At 38.9% G+C, this 19,355-nt stretch overlaps 1 protein-coding gene across 3 annotated transcripts in view; it reads left to right on the forward strand.

Moving 5' to 3' along the window:
• The first annotated feature begins 1,900 nt into the window (after positions 1-1,900).
• Positions 1,901-19,355, forward strand: part of nfatc3a (nuclear factor of activated T cells 3a) — a 90,709-nt gene continuing 73,254 nt past the window's right edge. Inside the window, exon 1 of one of the 3 annotated variants that reach the window (XM_021319542.2) lies at positions 1,901-2,527. In XM_021319542.2, the coding sequence (XP_021175217.2) occupies positions 2,437-2,527 (91 nt within the window). In that variant the 5' untranslated portion in view covers positions 1,901-2,436. Of the gene's footprint in view, positions 2,528-11,966; positions 12,288-19,355 lie in introns of those variants that run through there. The other 2 variants (XM_012868714.3, XM_021319543.2) reach the window with 2 other exon arrangements.

Below are 19,355 nucleotides of genomic sequence, written 5' to 3' on the forward strand. Positions count from 1 at the left end.
TTTTGATAATTATCAACATTGATCGATAGGATTTTATTTTTATGCTTTTTTTCCCTATATGGTTGAGCCCTAGTGCTGATCATTTTGCCCCATTCAATGCACTGTTTTAGTTTTGGTCATTTCGTACATGATCTTATTTTGACCATTCATCAGTTCGTAGCCGCCTCAAAGTCACTTGCTTCTTGCCTTGTGGACCTGCATTTAATAGATGATGTGTTCCCCTTCAATCTGCCTACATATTCAGATTTTACACGTTTAGCCCTCTATTTACAATAAAAACTAATTATTTTTCATTTAAACTGGGAAAATATTGAGTCATTCCTCATTTATGGTTATCTTAAACATCAGTTTGTTGAACCCACAAAAACACAAAAGTATCTACAAATTGCCCCTTTTTCCGTTTTGTACCTCTGTACCCTTTTTGTTAATTTCATATCTGCCATGGACAGTTTTGTACTGATGAAGCATCAACTTGTACCCATCAGGGAAATGTTTCCTACCTGAGAATTTAAAGTATCTTTTTAAGGATCTTCTGCCTGGAAACTGCAGCAAATAATATCTGCCAGCAGGAGGTTGCTCGTAGCTAATTTGGTCAGATCAGAGGTCATATTTGAAAAGAGTCAACTGCCCTAAGTGGAAAACAGAACCAAATTTAATTTAAACAAGGGTTAACACCCTGTTTATAATGATATACAGCTGAACTAATTCATATGTAAGATTTGGGAATATTTTAGCATTCATCTCCATAATTAGCAGAATAATTAACTGCAACAAAATTAAACTCATATGTCACGGTTTAAGGTCAGCACATGTTTTTGCTAATAGGCTTTACCCGATTGTAAACTAGCGATAGATAAACTAAAAGCATGCTTAATTGTCGTTTTAAAACACAACAAATTAAATTGAAATGTGTTCTGTTTTTTTCTTCTTCACTTTTCTGTGGTCAAAGCCGGCTGGATGAATAGATAGCAGTTTAAATTTAGTTAGATTTTCTTTTAGCGTGCTCATAAGGGTAATAGTAAATAACAAAATCACCACAAAGAGACAAAAGACAAAAACAAAATAAAAAAACGAAAAATAAACGAAATTTGTATTATTTGAAGACACGCCTAAGCCTCATCAGACTGTAGGAGGTGCTGTTTACATCACAGGAGCTGCCCCACGTGAAAACTTTACTGCAAAAAGAGCAGAACAGGAACCTTTGAAGTAAATGCATTTGAAACATTGCTTATATGGCGAGATAAAAAAAAAATAAAAATAAAAATTGCATTCGCCCTTTGTTGAAAATGGTCATCCCTGTACATAAAGGTTTTGACGTCCAGCCCGGGGTGAAACATATTGCTAGCGCAAGACGGAGGGTGTGATAAAGGACATTTTTAAAAAAATCTTTCATTGCTAGTGCTTTAATGTGCTGATTATAAATATGAAATGAAAAACTAGATATAAATTCCTGCAGCAACAAAAAGAGAAATATGACCCAATGTTTTAAATCAATAATTTGTATTTTTAAACAAAACTATTTTGATAATTCTGACAAGAGCATCCAATTATGGTGCACTTAAACCAGCTTCAGTTACTTGTGTATCATAGTGTTCTGGCATAGGTAAATTCCGGCATTAATAAATGTTTATAAGCAATGATTGATCGTCTGTGATGTGATATAAAACACTTAATTAAGCGTTTATTATTGTATTTTTTATAGTATACCGTTTATTGTCAAAAACATGAAACATTCAAACGATCAATTTAGCTATGCTTGAGGTGTCTTTGCGGCTGTTTACTAACTTAATTGTTTATTAAGAGCGATTATGCGAGCGCGTGTGCGTGCGCTGTGTTGTGTTGTGTCTGCTGACGTCACCGCTGGAACTGCCTTGTCACGCGGGGTTAGTAAAAGTTGGGATCGGAGCACCAGGGAGAGAGAGAGAGCGCGCGCGCGCGAGAGAGAGAGACGGACAGGAGGAAGCAGAAGGAACCGTACAATTACGCGGACGTTTCTGCGGCTTTACAGTGAGCGTTAAACAAGAGGGAAACACGGGTTCATTGTTCAGGAGACGCAGTAAAGCGGACAAGAAGAGGCAGAGTGAGCGAGAGAGAGATAGAGAGAGAGAGAGAGAGAGAGAGGGGGGCAGGCGGCTCTCTCTGAAACTTCAAGCCAGAATTTCGCTCGTTAACTGCCGGAGGACGAGAAAGACGGAGGCAAGAGCCCTGCGAGCCGTCCGCGTCCAGGGTCCCGCTGTGAAAAGCTTGAGCGTTGCAAGAAAGCTGCTTCAAATGAACGCGAGCGAAAAGTTTTGGCGCCGTGGCAGTCGGTAAATGTTGTGACATTTTCGCACGGCGCAAATCGCTCCCAACGGTCGAGCGGCGGAGGTAGAGGGGGGAAGAGGAGGAGGAGGAGGTGGTGGTGGGGGGGTGTGAGGACCCGAGCTGTCAAACCCGATGACTACTGCAAACTGCCCCGGGAATGAGGAGCTGGACTTCAGACTGATTTTCGGAGAGGACGGGCAGCAGCAGCCTTTAGGCCCCACAGGTCAGTGCGTGTTCTCGCGCTGTCTGCAACACAACGCCGTGTGTGTTGGTGCGGGTGGTAAACTTACGGCGCGGTATGGCTTCTTAACATAACTACTCGAGTTTGTCGCCTTTAGCTTTACCCGCCTTGTTGCAGCACGACAGGGAAGAACCGGCCTAAACGTCATGCTGATTTCTGAAACTCTAATTATTAAAAAAAATGTCACTATTAAGCCCTCTTTAACAGAACTTATGCTGTTCCCATTCCAGCTGCCATTAGCTTGTCGAGCTGAGTTAGCAAGTTTGCACACATACACACAAAAAAACAACAACAAACAAGCTAAACTTTTTTTTTTTTTTTTAGATAAGGCCACTCTATGAAAAAAGTTTGTTTGCCTTATAAAAGACCTGCGTGCTGCAAAGGCGTTAATTTAGTGGTGGCGGGGAAAGCGTGGGAGGTATTATTCCCTCTAACAGTCAGTCAAAACATGTGCACCCATGTCCTACATTACACATTAATTCATCCGCGCATATTCTGCTTTATTAAAGACAGTGTTGCTGCTTGCTTAGTTTCGTACAAAAAAAAAAAAAAAAAAATAGACTGGAGGGGTTTTGTCTAAGGATGGTTTGCCCATAAAGAAAGTTGATTGTTGACGCACACGATTAAGAGGCTGCACGGGCAAAGTTTTTATGGTGATGAAAAATGATGAAATAGCTGATTATTGGAATGCAAGGCGGGTGTGTGCATGCTCCGCTCAAGAGGTTTTTGTTCAGCAAACAGAAAGACTAACAAAAAGGTTATAATTGAGCTCATAAGTGTGCGTTGGTTGCCTCTGTAGGGGGTATTAGAACAAAAAAAACAAGAACTTTCAAACAATAATATGGTAGTCGACATCCATTATGTACACTTTTATTATGACCCCTTAGTAAAAAGTAGTTTATTCAAGTGTACTACGAGTATACTTAAAATGAGGCCGTGTACTTGAAGTTTGCTTTTTATAAACTATATTTCATATACTTAACAATAATTAGTTTGGTTGATGTGGCAGATGTGAGCAGCCTGAATGTCACCGTGCCACATTTCTGCTTGGTAAGAGAGGCTGGTGTTGTCAAAACCTTTATTACCTTATTTACAAAATAATTCAGGGCGAGAGCAGAAATGGAGTTGCAGTGTTTTAAAAACAACGGTGACTGGAGTGAATAACTGCACGTGTGGCTTTTTTTCAGTTTTAAAACATTTCTGGTGGGCCTCCAATGCATTGGCAATGTGTTTACATCTCCCCTAAACTGTAAGGTGCTCCTTGAAAGGTGTGATTACAAAGATTTCGAAGGGTTTAAATAATGTGTGAATGATTTGCAAAGAAAGCAAATGGTGCAGCGTTGCATTTATGTCTAGGAACTTGCAGAGCGTTGACATCTTTCCCATCCTGAAGTGAAGTGATGTCGTTTCAATGAAAAGCACGTTCATCAAACCAGGAATAAGTCGAAAAACGAAAGTTCTGAGAAGTCACCAACTTTAGAGATGTTTTTATTTGCAGTGTAAATGTCACATTAGAAAATCCAAACCGAGATATTGCAAGCAGGCACAGGCCCGTATGAGATCCTAATGCTAGAATTTACCGTGAGTAAAAAGGCTACATATAAGCTGTATCAATGCAAAGACGTGTAACATGAATTAATTACTCTTATTCAAAGCAATATTTTTCTCACTGCTGCCAAGACAATATATAGCATATTGCAGGCTATCATAATGTGGGGGAGCGAGAGCACTACACTACTACAATCTATACAGCCAAAAAACAACAACTTCTGAACTCCCTCTGGTAGCTCAGAAAAGGGACTTTAAATCCTTTGTGGTTTTGAAACTATAACCTACCGGTAGCTATACCGTAAACTTTCGGATACATTGATATCGGCAACGGGCTCTTGCTTTGTTTCAACATGACAATGCAAGTAATGACGAGGCCCACAGCAATATACTGTGATGAATTTAGGTTAAAAAACAACAACAAAAAAAACAAAAAAAAACTGGTATCACTTGATGCCTCTCTTCATATTTAATATTTTGTCCTATTTGGATGACTGATATTTACGTTTGTAATAATCAACATTTTATTAATGGAAATGTATCCCTACAGGTAGAGTGGACGATTTTTCCAGAATTGTAGGTACAAAACTCCCAAGTCCCTTTTTTAATAGCTGCACATGCGCAGCTATTAAAAAAGCCTACCTGCTCTTCCACTCGCATGAAGAAATCTCCCAAATCCTCTCTGGTCGTATTTCTTTCTACTGGGGCCTTCCTCTTCAGCTCATAAACCTGTACACATTTTGTTTCTTGCGACTGTCAGCCATTTTAAAAGTATACTGTGAGTACAGCGGAACGACAATGAACGGCTAACACAGAAGCTAACCGCTAAGCTAACGGATACGTAAACACTAGAAGTGTGGGTGCGCAGCCAGCAAGCGGAAACTAGCAAAGAACGAGCACGTCCATTAGTATAAAGTGTGCGCGCCACAATCTTTGGCATGTGAGACAACGAATAGATAAGGTGTTCCCCTCGAAGCCGAAAAAAGATCGTCCACTATACCTTTAATAAAACTTGCTGGCTTTATTTAGGCAACAAGACATTTTAGTTATGTGGATCTTAATCAGCTTGGCAGCTTCGTTTGTGCTGAGATTGCTTCCCGAGTCTTTGGGTACTTCACATGTTTTGTTTGCTTTGCTGTACAGCCGTAATAATGTTAAAGATGTAAGTAAAAGGATATCAGTCATGTTGTTTTAAACTTGTTGAATTGTAAAAACCTTGAATATGTGTAAAGTATTTCAAAATGAAAACTATATATTAAATTGAACTTGTTGTTTGGCTACTGAGTTGTTGAAATTATATATGCAACAACCATTTTTACGAGATACCTTGTAGGTGTGAGAAATTAGCTATAAACATACAGCAATGCTGCATGCTATCAGAAAACCATCTAACTTAATTGCGATACTACTGCTGAATATATAGATAATGTTATCGATACGGTTATTAACCCACATTCTCCTAACGCTTTTCTTTCTTCTCCTTCATCACAATGTCGCCACCTCTATTTATGAACTTTCGCGTCTCAGCCAGAGTCCACAAATAAGTTCAGTGAGGATAATAAAGGTCCAACCAAGAGGCCAAATCTATTATTAACATACAGACCTTTGCATGCATCACAAATAAAATCCTACCAAATATTAAGTCCAATAAAGCCATTGAGATTGCACTACTATTTCCTACTATTACCACTATTATAAAAGTTAGAATTCAGAGTAATACAATTATACTTCGGGTAAAAAAACAACTAAACATAAAACTCTTTAAGAATAAAAGCAATGTGTTTTCAAAGTAACTGAATAATCATGATAAAGAAATCGAGATTTGAATTATGATAAAATATAAAAGTGATTCTGAATCCCCCCCCAACCCCCATAATTAAGCAGCCCTGCAGTGCATTAAGAATAATTAAAACTGTGATTGATACATTTCTGTTAATTCGGGGTGATTGCATTCCATATAATAACCCTTTTTGCACATTTATTTATCTCACATACACGTGTTAAGCTACTTGTGTGTCTCTTCATGACGTGAAGTGACTCGCATAGTGATCAGGACAGATTTGGGCAGGCTGTTGCTCGTCGTGACCCTTTAAAAAAATAAATCCTCCCGTCAAGTCTTTCTCACACAGTCCTCAAAGAATTTGCCCTTGTTTTGTCATCGTCAACTTTGGCCCCCTTTTTCTGCATCCACACTTTGCCAAACAGAACGGTCCGGGCACAATGAAGGCAAAACATCACCGCTCTCACTGTACATCGTAGAAAGCTCGTCACAGCCAGCCCGTCTCGGATGTCACAGGCGTAACGCGCTAAAAGAAGATGCTTAGGGTTAGACCGTAAATAAAGGTGAAACTGCCCTTTAAAGGGGAGCTTACTGACAAGGGTATATCTCAGCTAACAAAGGCCGTTTTGTTTCATCATTTTGGAGGTCAATCGAGGTATTTATCAGATTAATAATTATTTCAAGATTAAAACTAGCAGCTCGATAATTATGGACTGAGGCAAACATCTCTGTCAGGTGTCGAGCGTTTCAGGGATCCACTATGAAAGACCTCAGATATAGGTAGAAAAACTGGGACGTTGCCTTTCTTCTCCATCCAGGGGTATTTGGGAAACACATAATAGTTTGTAAATGTAAATAGGTTTGAAAATAAAAAAAGTTTGTAGTGCAGATGTTTGGATTAAATGATATTTAATATTCATGACTGGGAATTAGTAGGAGGTTTGTGTTTGACAAAATCATAGTTTAGGAATTATGATCCTTGTTAACAAAAAAATAAATAAAAAATTGTTAAAAGCTAGTGTTTTTTTCTTCTTCCAGATTTTATGCAAAATGACGCGAATGTACAGAAATGAGTCGTGACCAAAATCCAGATGATACCATAACTAGATGTAAAATGTTGTAGTCAATTGATGTGTTTTATCTCGTCATAACTTCAAGTGTAATGTCAGGACAAATGCATAGAAACCAAAAATGCTGATTTGACCAATTTCGTTTCCACTTTTTGCTTGAAGTGCACGAGTGACTTCATGTCCCGCATGCTTTAAAAATAGCAAAGGAGTACATATTTACCAAGAGAAGACACTGATGAATTGAAGTGTAAATAATAAAAAAAAAATCATGGCAATTCTCAAAGCAGGTTTTTTAAAAAATGATTTTCAAAGGGATAAAAACAAAAAAAACAAAGAAAAGAGCCGTCCTGATAGTGAGATGAGCCCAGAGTCGCAGTGAGGGTGGGACGGCGGGTTAAAATCTACTGACGACAAATTCTGCTGCCTTTTGGTCTCATTTATTCTCATTTATTCACTACGACTTCTTGATTGACCTCTGAGAATAAATGAATTATATGTTTCCCACTGTTGAACCCGTGTCAGTTTATCCAGCCAGCACTAAGTTCAAACTTCATTTGTTTCCTCTTTGGGCTGAAACAGATGGAACAAGTGATTTCTCCTGCCATAACCTTTTCATTAAACTTGGATCAAATGAAATAGCTCCATAAGGGTTTGGCTTTTGCAGTCTTAAATCAACTTTTCCTCTTGGTTTTTAAAAAAAAAAAAAAAAACAGAAGAAGTTTGAATTGGCGTTGGAATGAGGAGAGGGCGGGGGGGTGGGTGTTGGGGCTGCATTTGGAAAAAGCATTGGAATAAAACCTCTGCTATGCAAGTGGTTTTCGTCTGGTTCTGACTCTGTTGCTCAGCCAAAAGTGGGAGTCGGGGCGAGGGTGGGGGTTCATGTCTGAATTAATAACTGGATAAACCGTGCACCATAAAGAGGAGTCGCTTGCTTCTGAGTTCATCTCCCTCTCTGAAGGTAAAACCTAATTTTCATAGCAACCCGGGGGAAAATCCTATGAGAATAACTGAAGTTTCTATTTCCTTGAGTCACTCATTGTCAGTTGTTGCTCAAAGGAGTTCAAGCCTTCACAGTGTTAGTTCATAATACTTTCCAAAAGATGCTCTTGATTTCCATCATTTATCGTAGTCTGTTGTGTAAATCTTTTTTTTTTTATTATCATAATTCTCAGTCTGAGCCTTTGTTAACTCCGTGTGTTCTTACATATATCGAGGAATGTATCAAACATCAATGAAATGCTAGAGTGCAGTATACCACACTGGCCTGTTTATCATCTACGTTTTGCTCTCTGTACTCGCCTGCTTGTCTCGCTCTGTGCTTTCTTGTTGTTCAGGAAACAGTTTGTTCTTTGAGGTGAAATATTCCACTGTTCTATTCACAGGCACCGGGCAAACTTAGTGTAAGGGATTTTCCCTTCATATTGTAAGGCCGTATTATAGAACCTGTTGCTGGTTTGATTCATCGTTACTCTTTTCTTGCTCGTTTTACTTTGAAATGTGAAGCGCGGTAACGCTGTCCCTGCAAACATGCGTAAATTACAAAAAACACAAGTCATCACGATATCCAAGAAAGTCAGCACAAAATGCTGTGCTGAATTACTCTTACCGGCTTCTGCGGCCGTTACTTTGTGGAATAGGATAGAAACGCTGCCGCTGATGACGGCACAGACCATAATTAACTCTAATTAACTTGTCTGTGGTCAAACAGGTTTTTTAAAACAGTATTTTGATGTAAAAATGTACAAGTAAAAGAATGATAGAGCTGCTTTATCTTTGAACTGCTGTCTTTAAGTCTCGGGTTCAGCATGTTGTTGAAGCTGTCAGCGCCCTAAATGAAAGCTCAATTATCAAAGGCTCACATCTAAAAAAAGAGATGAATATCCCTTACAAATGTTTATGGAGATGCACCAATCAGCCATCTTCTGACCTATACTCATTTTTGGTTTTCAGTTTTCTTTGGGGGCTATATAACATAAAAGAGAAAAAAAAGTGCTCTTTGATTCAGTTCAACCCCATTCAGTTTATTTAAATAGCAACAATTTCCAGAAAATACTGTCTTAAAGCAATTAACAACAACAACAAAAAAAGATGGTTTTAGTAGTTTTGAACACGGAAAATAAATGAATTACAAAACCTTTATTACCTTTATTTGATTTTACAGATTTCAAAAATGGTGCATGGAAGTAAGTGAATGATCTTGGTTGATGCGTTCACACACTGGAAATGATGGGAGTTCATAGTTTTTATATATGCATTTAATTATTACGGGAAAACATAAATAATTTTTGTATTTCACTTTTGGTTAAACGATCCGTGCAGATCAGTGAAAAATTAGGCGAGTTTAGTATTCGGACAGTTTGTTGTGCTTTTGTGTTTTTATCTTAAGTCAGAAGTTGTAAAACAAGCTAATGTTCTTGCAGCCATAAAATTCAGCAGAGCTGCTTTATTTCTAATTAAAATATACAGAGTGGGTTTGATTTGGCACTGCTACATATTTATTTATATATCTAGCTCCTTATTTATATAGGTTAGCCACATTAAGATCCATAATCCAATATTCAAGAGGAACCTTATGTAAGGACTGCACAATATATCACAAATAGATTGTCATCGTAATATGCATGTGTAAATATTCATATTGCAAAGGACTGTTTGGAGTGCAATAAGTGTTGGCTAATATACGGCAAGTGTTATGAAATTGGATTTTACGTGGTAATATTTACTCAGTTGGACAGAGTCTCACGGCAGCAGAGGCTCACACCAGGCATGAATGACGTTGTCCAAAATGCTGAGGGTCACACAGGAACGGACGCCCAGAACAGAAGAAATTAAGCATGTGTTGCAACTGATAGTGTCATCACAGTATTTACAACTATTGTTGCCGTAGCAAGACTGTTCATTTTGTGAAGCCCTACCTCAGACACTGAGTCTTCTAACGGTTTTTAAAAAAACGATGACTCACTGAAAAACAAAACCCAAATTGTAAATTTAAAGATGGATGGATACATATTACTACATAAAGATGCATTTAATCGTTTTAGGGAAACCAGGGAATTCCAAAGAATTAAAGTGGCTAGTTAAAGTCCCTTTACTTATTTTAAATATACGATCACCTTCAATGAATCTACACCACATTCATGCTACATTGCAGGGTCGGTATAAGGGATTGCTGCAAAGTCAATGACACGATGCAAGCGCCTGTCCTCTGTGGCTACATGCCCATCCAGTTGGAGTGAATGCTGTAGTCAATGACTCGATTCAATCTGTTGGGTTTCCTTAGATAGAATAGCTGAACCTGACTGCATTGTTTGATAACTAGGATCAATTAAAATGTATGTAATTGACTTGGAATCTGTCAGTATGATATATCTAGTTTATTTTTCAGAAAGTGCCATGAGACAACGTGTTGACAATTGGTGCAATATAAGAAAACTGAATTGAATTGTTCTTTGCTTTTAGGTGCACTTCTGGTTTCTTTGCATATAACTTCCATAGATTCCCAAAATGCTACATCCGTGTACTGAACTGAAATTAATTTTGAATTGACAATTTATTTAAAGCAGACTTTGAAATCTAGGAAACTGCATCCCGTTAAGTCATTGGTCGACTAAAAATGTGGCACCCTTGTTGTTTTGTTTTGAATCCTAACTTAGTTTTTCCAGCCTCTGTCTTTTGGTCACAAACCTTTATTTTTAAAGAGCTGTTGACTGTTAACACAAATAGTGACTCCGTATGTGTCCCCTTTGCACTCACAGACGTAAAGACTTAGCAGGAACTTCATCCATTTACCCTGTCTGATTTTAGGTTAGAGGACATCTGACTGAGTAGTCAGTTACAAGGCCAATAAATATAACCACTGCTACATTTATCTATGTACATCCTAAAACTAAAGAATGATAAATTAGATAGGTTAATGTTTAGGGATGAAGAAAATGTCCCGGCATAAATTTCATAAAGAAATCTATGGTATACATTTTTTTCATGTTAAATAAATACTGATTTAAAAAAAAAAGATAGACTACCCACTGCAATCTACCTTGATGAGTGAAACAATGTGTTATTAGATATGTGAGTCATATTGCATGATTATATGACTAATTATGGAAAAAATCAGTGTCTGTCGAGGGCTCTTCACCTTGTAATTTTCTACCATCTGTCATTGTGAAACAAATACCTCTGAAAATGGTGCCACTGATAAACTTCTATGTGATGTTTTTGCTTACTACAAACGTTTCAAAGTTGCTTTCTGTTCCTTTCTGGCAGGTAATCTAAATATGCTTTCTAAATTACTGAAAATACTCCTAACTCTTGTCTTAACGTCTTAATGTACACACACGCGCACACACTATATCATCTATATAAATATACCATATATTATTATTTTATTTTGCAGCGGGTGAAATGTAAGTGATTCAGTGCTGAAGTAGACAAATGTGGATAAGGCAAGACAGGATTTTGCGGTGGACTAATTGGGGGTTAGAAATGACGAAAGGAGGGGGCCGCTTATGGGTGACAGGGTAGTAGATCCGGTGTAGAGGTGTCTGGCTTTCTGCCTGTTCATACCATGTGGGGCTCAGATGGTAGGGTGGAGTGATAGAAAAGGGGGGCACAGCATGTCTAGCTGGAGAGAGGCGGAGATATTGTGTTTTTGTTCTGCTTAAATAGCCTAATCTGTCTTTCATATTTTTTTTACTTAGTGACTTTTTGCTAACACACTTGAAAAAGTTTTAACCTTCTTTTTTTTTTTGTTCGTTTATTGTTCGTACGATAGCACAAACCGAGTTGCAGACCTGCTACCAGGATGCCTCAGGCTTCTCTTACGGCTCTCTCAGGATATGAAAGAAACCACGAGTGACATCAGAGAGGCTGATCTAAGCTAATGAAATATCCAGATGCCAGCAGACTAGAGACTAGTCAGGTTTGATTTGCAACTCTTATTGAGCTGTGACTTTTTTTTTTTTTAAATACCTGCTCAGTTGTTTCTGTCAGGCTTAGATGTAGAGAAATTCAAGTATTGGATTTTATTACAGTGAAAAGCTTAAGCTGAACACAAGTGACAGACAAAGCGCTTTTGCCCTTGTGCCTGTTATTGTCATTGCTCTACTCCTGTGAGCCAAGAGCACGATCCTCCTAGTCCTTGTCGTGGGAAAGACTGAAATTACATCGCTCTCATGGTGGACTATTTTGAGCTCCCAAAGAGAGTGGCAGAGGGCAGGCGGCAGGTTCTAGTGACTACTTTGTACTCGGAGCAGGAGAATCCCTGTTGTCCCAGCAAGTCTGCACTCCTCACCGTTTTATTGTAAGGGGGAGAAGAGAGGAAGCATGCTTTGCGCCACATCGCCAGGTGAGTGCGACGGCTCTCCTGTAGCCTAGCCAGGTGTGGTTGTTTTTTTTTTCTGAAGGGGAGACAGAAGGGAGAGTCTTCTTTCTCCTAACAGCTGTCATTAAAGCGTAACGTGTTTGGAAATGATCAGACATGTGATCGCATTTACCCTAAACAGTAACAAAAGACATGGCATTTTTGACAAACCTTTTTCATTTTTTAACTTCTCATTCTAAATTCTTTGATCAAAATAGTCTCAAACTACGCACATTTTTTAGTCAATTCTCTTTTGACTAAAAGTTGGATTTCAAATGTTTTTATGTTTTTCTGTTGGTCTAAAATAATAGAGCATTTTACATATAGAATGTTAGTTATTAGAAAAATAAAAAGGATAGTGTTAAATGTATCCATAAGCAAATTCTGATGGAACTCTTGAGTTTTAACCAAGAATTGAAAAGAAGCGTTTATTGTGTCTACAATCCTCATATATCAGTTCAAATGTAGACTTTGGGAGGTCAAAGGTTGGACAGTATACGGTCTACATCTAGAGTTAGATCATCTTGTGGTTGCCCCCTAACCCTGCTGAAATGAGGGGGTCCCGGCACCCAGCGTGATGAATGAGACGTTTGTTTCCTGGGGCGAGGCATGAGTAACTATGCATGGCATCTGTCTAGTTTAAATTTAGTGTAACTCAAGCTACTGTTTGCTGCCCTGCATCAACTTGTCAGAGTTTGTATTACAGCAAAGTGAAATCTGTAAAAAAAAAAAAAAAAAAAAAAAAAAACCTGCATCTAGGGATTCTTTTTCTTTCTGTCTTCTGTCCTTTTTTAAAGTGAGGAAATGACTTTCAAATGGGGAACTGGCCACTTTGAATCACATTGTTTTAATCCAGCTGTTCATAAGCAATCCACTGCCAGAGACTCGTGACCCTGATTATCATTGGTCGACGTGTAAAAGCGTGGCTGATACCTAATTTAACATTTGTACAATGAGAGGACAAAAGGTCCTGGCCATTATTTTTCAACGTTTCTATCAATTTGTAGCTAACGTTTTCTAATCTCTTTCAACAAATTGGTGAAACCAGTGCAAATGGCAATCTTATTTCCCCAGGCCATTACAAGACCCCTGATGTTTTACAATCCACAGTGAGTGGCAACCCCAGGCTTGGGAGCCAATGTTTTACACTGTCCAATAAAATCTTTTTATTTTTTTATTTTTGTTACATCAGAATATGGTTGTTATTTGGCAACTTGCCTTTTTGCACCAATGTCGGTCTTTTTCCTGTTAGTTGTATTAAGATTTATAGGAATACCTGTAGCTCTTCTGTGCAGAGGTTGGTTAGAGAACACTAGAGAGAAAATAGCACGAAGAACCAGGAACACACAATAAATGCAAAGTTGTGTAACGGCTTAAAGAAATAGTTACGTTATAAAACAATTGCAAAAGCTTTGAAAGTCTCACAGCGCACTGTTTAACCCATCATCCAAAATGGATGCCGTATGCTAGAACACTAAATCTCCCAAGGCTTGGCCGTCCACATAAACTTGACAGGAGGTGCAGTGATCAGAGAAGCAGCTGAGAGGGCTATGTTAACTATGGAGGAGCTACAAGGGTACAAAACTCAAGTGGAACAACTGTTTTGCTAAGCCATCCACAAATCTGGTCTTTTTGGATAATGGACAAGAAGAACATTTCCATTGCTGAAAGAAACCCAGCTTATAAGTCAGATTTATCACACAAGCCATGTAGGGGATGCAACAAGGATGTTGAGGAAGGGGCACAACATTTTATTTTTTGGTCCACATGCAAGTTAATATGTGTGGTGGAAAAGGAACCCTCCTCATTACTCTGAAAACACCAACACCAATGTTTCTCTAAGGGAGAAACATTGTAGTGGCAGCATAATGCTAGGATGACACTTCTCTTCAGCAGGGACAGGGACGCTGTTCAGTAGTGATGGGAAGAATGATCGAGCTAAATACAGGGTACTCCTGGAAGAAAAACGATCCAGACCTACATATCATTTAGAAGCTGTGGCTTAAAAATATTTGACAAATAGGGATATTAGGGATTCGAACTCCACACCACTTATTTAAGTTGTCTAATCGCTGTTCTGAGCTAACTAGAAATGTTTGGCACACTCCTTGGTAAAGTTTTGACATTACACATTACATCTCTCTCTATGATAAAGCAAAGGAAATGCAGCTATACACATTGAATCCTTTTAAAAGTATTTTATACTTTTTTAATAATATTGTAGGCATTTTAGGCAGAGTATGTGCCGTTTTTAAAAGACTTCACACTGGAAGTGGGAAACCCTTTTCAAAGCTATTCATGTGTGAGGGATGCTTAGTTCTATACAGCCTGGTGCCTAATCTGCCTTCATATTTGCTGATAACATTGTTCTTGTGATGCTGCTACCTCAGTACGTTGAGCTAGAAGGCATTACTTACTCAGACATTAGAGCTCGACCAATCTGTGTTAGTTAGAGCTGATGCAGGACAGCAAATGACTGTTTTTTAGGCCTCAATATCTTTTATTTCTTTTTCAGGAGAGTTTATCTCCCCTTCCGTCTTTTAATTTGGAATCACATTTTTGCCCTTTGGCTGTGATTAAAGAAATAGGTCGAACAAAGCTCCCTGAAAATTTAGCTTCTTTCTCCTTTGCCTCAAGAAATCTGTTGGAGATATTTCAAGTGACTCAGGCAGAGATTAACTAATGCAGATGGTAGAGTAGAAACTACTTCCACTGGGACCTTCCGCTGGTTTCAACTCAATGCTCTCTAAGTTACGGTTGATTGAAGACCTGTTATAGGTTAATATGGGGTACCCCGCTGACCATCTTTGGGATATTGCCATTGAAAAATGGCAACTGTTGTCCTAATTTATCGGCCCAGCTCTAGCAAACATGATGGAGTCTGAATGTGTGTCCTCAGATCTCTGTAGGCCCATGAACTCTTTTTTTAGCTGTCTGGCTGCGACTCTTCTCCACATGTCAACAGACAGTCACATGCTCTCTTCTCAGTCTGAAGTAAACATGGACGAGTGCAGCTCCTGAAGGAGTTTAAACTGTCCTAACTGATAGATACTGTGAGCCTCCGTCTTACTGCTACCCCACTCTTCCTCCTGATCAGTAAATGTGATCCCAGGCCTCTGGCAATCTAACAGATACACACACCGAATTCAAGCTGCAGCCTGAAAAAAAACTAACTAACGAACTTCTTCCCTTGGTCTCCCAGCAACCGATGCCAAACTTGGGTGCAGTGCGTCTGTGCAACCCTTTTTACCCCTGCTCCAGACCCAACCCCCACAATATAATCCTTTCTAGGCTCCTTTTAAAGCTCTGAATTCAAGTTTTAAAACAATGTTAAAATACTTAAAATAATTGACAGTCTTCTGGTAATTATTTTTTATTTAAAATTTGACTTTATTACAAACTTAAGCTTAAAAAAAATTATATAATAAATGACGATAATGTTAGAGTTGATTTTTTTCTACCGTGATGATAAGACTTTTGAGTAGTTAAAATAATCTTAAAGGCTCAGCGTGCTCAGTTTCTGTCATACGACTTCCAGTTGTATTTTCTTTGAGTGGAAACTGCAGTCTTCCTGTTTGCGCCATAATTATTTCCTGCTTGTTTTTCAGTCTTATTTTGGCCTGACTACCAAGTGAATGGGAAGTGCTTCTGTTCTGTTGCAGAAATGCTAATCTTTGCGATGGGTGTTCTTGGCCGACAGGTTCTGATAGATATCGTGTTGAGAGCAAATTTGCACCACTCTGTATGAGTTCATATAAACTGCAAAGAAAAAAGTTACCATGTTCAAGCTTTTGTAAGCTGTAGTTTCTCTCCTTTCATTAAGTTGTCATGTTTAACTCTTCTGCCTCACTTTCTTTCCACTCTGGTTTCCCCTGACATATGTTCGTTCTTGCATTCTCTCGCACAAACAAAAGCTGTTTCTTTGCCTGGCCCTCTTCCTTTCTCCCTATCTCGTCTTCTCCCTCTCTGTCTTTTTAAGGCACCTGCACAGTCGGCTTCATCAGAATGTTTAAATGTCATTCCTGTTGGCAGTAGCCTCTGATGTTATGCTAGTCCTCCCTTCACTGGCTGTTCTTCAAGTGTACAGTTGCTTTCTTCTACTTTTCCACAAAGTGATGGACACATTTAGCAAATCGTTAAGTTTAAAATCATAAGACTGTCTGAAGTTAGGCTGTGAGATAAGTTCAGTGTCTTGCCAGCTGTGGATAACTCTTTAGAAATGCTCAGTTTGCAAAGACGGTAAAGCTAACGCGTTCTGAGTTGTCCAGGAGCATCATGGCCTTTTGCAGTTTTATGGTAGTCTTGACTAAAAACACTACGGTTTAGCTGTACCACAGTATTTACACAAACTTATCAACTTAACTTAAAAAATATTTTTAAGTTGATTTAATTAGGTGGCACTCTTTTGGTTTTTACACATTTCCTGTTCATAATTTTATGGACTGGAAAACCTTCCAAACAGCCGAAAAGCAAAGTAAAAGCGTAGTAGCAATCTTTTCTGCCAGCAGACAAATAGGTTGTTGTTACAATTGGGAGAGGAGCAGTTCTACATTACTCTTGCTTCAGACAGCTAGAGTTTACTGTGGTTAATTTTCCAATTTGTATTTTAAAAGAAAGGTTTTTGTCACTGACTGTGGAAAGACTCTGCCTTAAACACATAAAGACTATGATGTAAATAACCACAGACCTTTATGTAAACAACCATCTAATTAAACATGGCAGTAGTTTAAAGGTGCTTCAAACTATGAATTGCAGTAAGGCTGATGGGTTTAAAAACTAAAGAAAACCACATTGTTCTGGGCCCTGCTTCTGACTAGCTGTCAGCTTCAGACTCCAGGCAAAACTAAACAGTGCTTTTGCAAACTGAAGACGTTCAAAGAGTTAACAATTGCACATCAAGTATTCACTGTTGTATTCTATGGGTGTCACATAGTATGAATTGTAATGAGGTTGAATTATTGGTTAAGATGGCTAAAATCTGCATTGGTCCAGACCCCACTCTGATAAGCTATTCGCTTGAGCCTCAAGCCAGAAATAAAGTGTTTTTGCTAACCTTTTATTCCCACGTGTCCTGCCACGGCATTTCAGGAACACCATATAGAGAAGCTTGTTGCATACATCCAACGAGGGCAGTTTTGCCATACAGAGAGGATATCTCACAATGGTATTCCACTTGCGCGATTGACAATATTGATTCCAGACTTGAAGCATGAAAGTAGACAGGCCACGTTGTTGTAAAAGTAACCAGCGTTTGCATGATTTATTTTGGATTATTTGTGTTGGGGTGTGTTCATGTGTGGGTGTGTGAGTGTTTGTGTTCACTGGATGTGTATGAGCATACTTTTCACCTGGAGGTGCACAGATGTAGGAGTGGCGAGAATGGTAGAAGGGCTTATTCCAAAACATTTACTTTAAATCGGCTTCTTTTCAATCATCCCTCTGTAATCAGACACTCACATCCCATCTCTGCGATCAGGGTGGATCGCAAATGACAGCTGGACCCAGTCGCCCTAGTGGACCTGGTGAGCTAGCCTGTGAGAGGTGAAGATGAAGGGATGCCCACTGGAGTCCAGCGTAGGTCCTAAACCTGGCCTCACATATCCATGGGAGCCATAGGCCACCACACGGGAGCCCACCTCTCTGGGAGGTGACGTGAGCTAGCCTTGCCAGCTAGACTGACTTACGGCATGTGTATTTAGTGCACAGCTCGTCAGTCTGGGCAAGCTTAGACTCTCCGTCCTAAACTTACCAGACTGATCACAGCGCGGGAGGCGGGAATTTATGATGCGTCTCTCTTAGCACCAGAAGACCCATGATCCAACAGGACTTTTCTGTAACTATAATAGTTAAGATGGTGGTTGCAACATATTTTTTCAGAGCGACATAAAACTGTCAGAAAAGCTCCCGGTCTAAATAGCTTACGCGGCTAGCTTGTTATTAGCTTGACACACATTACGGCGTCACAGCGGTGTTGACGCAATGCTCCATGGTTGGTGGCCAGACATAACAGAGGCGCTGCATGGTGGTACATCAAGACCCTACTGATGTGTGGTGTTCACTCAGGCCAGCTCCCCAATTTCACCATTTGTCCTTCTATGAAGAGTTTTGTATTATGTGAGCTGAAGGTTGCCATTTTTGGTCATTCTAAAAGCTTTTGTGCAAATTCTACTCCAAGTTTAAGATCTGTACCAGTAAACCAATGTGCTATTTACTAATACGACTTACAGTTCCATATTGAGAAGTTTATCTACAACATGTAAAACAATGACTGCTCATAACTTCTCTATAGAGCCCCACAAAAAAAAAAACTGTACTATCCCTTAGGAGGAAAACATGAGTTTTGCTTTAAATATGTCTTCAAAAAATAATGTCTTGCTTTTTTTCCTACACCCAGGACCAAAAGCTCTTTTGTTTCTGTTTTTTTCTTTTTGACTTCTATGGGTGTCACTTCTTGTGTGGGTGTATTTAACTTGAGACATGGTGCGGTTCACGTTTGAAAACAGACTTACAAGGGTCAGTCGTTTTATTCATTTTTTGCTGTCTTTTGTACTCAGAGAAAGGTTTTTGACACCTTTTCTTGTTTCCCCTTGCAATTTAATAATAATTAAAGAGATGTTGTTGTGGGCTGGGAAGATTGTCAAAGTTGTAATATGACTGAGCAGAACTTGGTATGGCAATGACAAAAGAGGAAGCTACATCTACTGTTTAACAGTTAGAAATTATATTGTAAGAGTCTGTATGCTTTGAATAATACCAAATTAATGGTTCTTAGATAAGTCAATACTGTATTTTTGAAGGCTCTTGAGCTGTTGGTAGATATTTAGTTCAGGTGGCTACTTGGCACTCTGTTTATCCCATAATGTTATCTCGGCATGAGATTGTTAATTAGGAGCTTAATTTAGCTGCCGGCATATGTTGGCATTGGCTTAGACTCCCATTATAAAGCCTCGGCTGGCTACTGAATCTTCTATAATGGCACGAAAATACTTTTTTAGTATAATCCTAACATAAAATTACAGATTACAACCCTAAAAGACTCTTCGTTTTTCCAGA

This window comes from Fundulus heteroclitus, chromosome 4 (genome assembly GCF_011125445.2).
Source record: "Fundulus heteroclitus isolate FHET01 chromosome 4, MU-UCD_Fhet_4.1, whole genome shotgun sequence".
NCBI classification, from domain to species: domain Eukaryota; kingdom Metazoa; phylum Chordata; class Actinopteri; order Cyprinodontiformes; family Fundulidae; genus Fundulus; species Fundulus heteroclitus.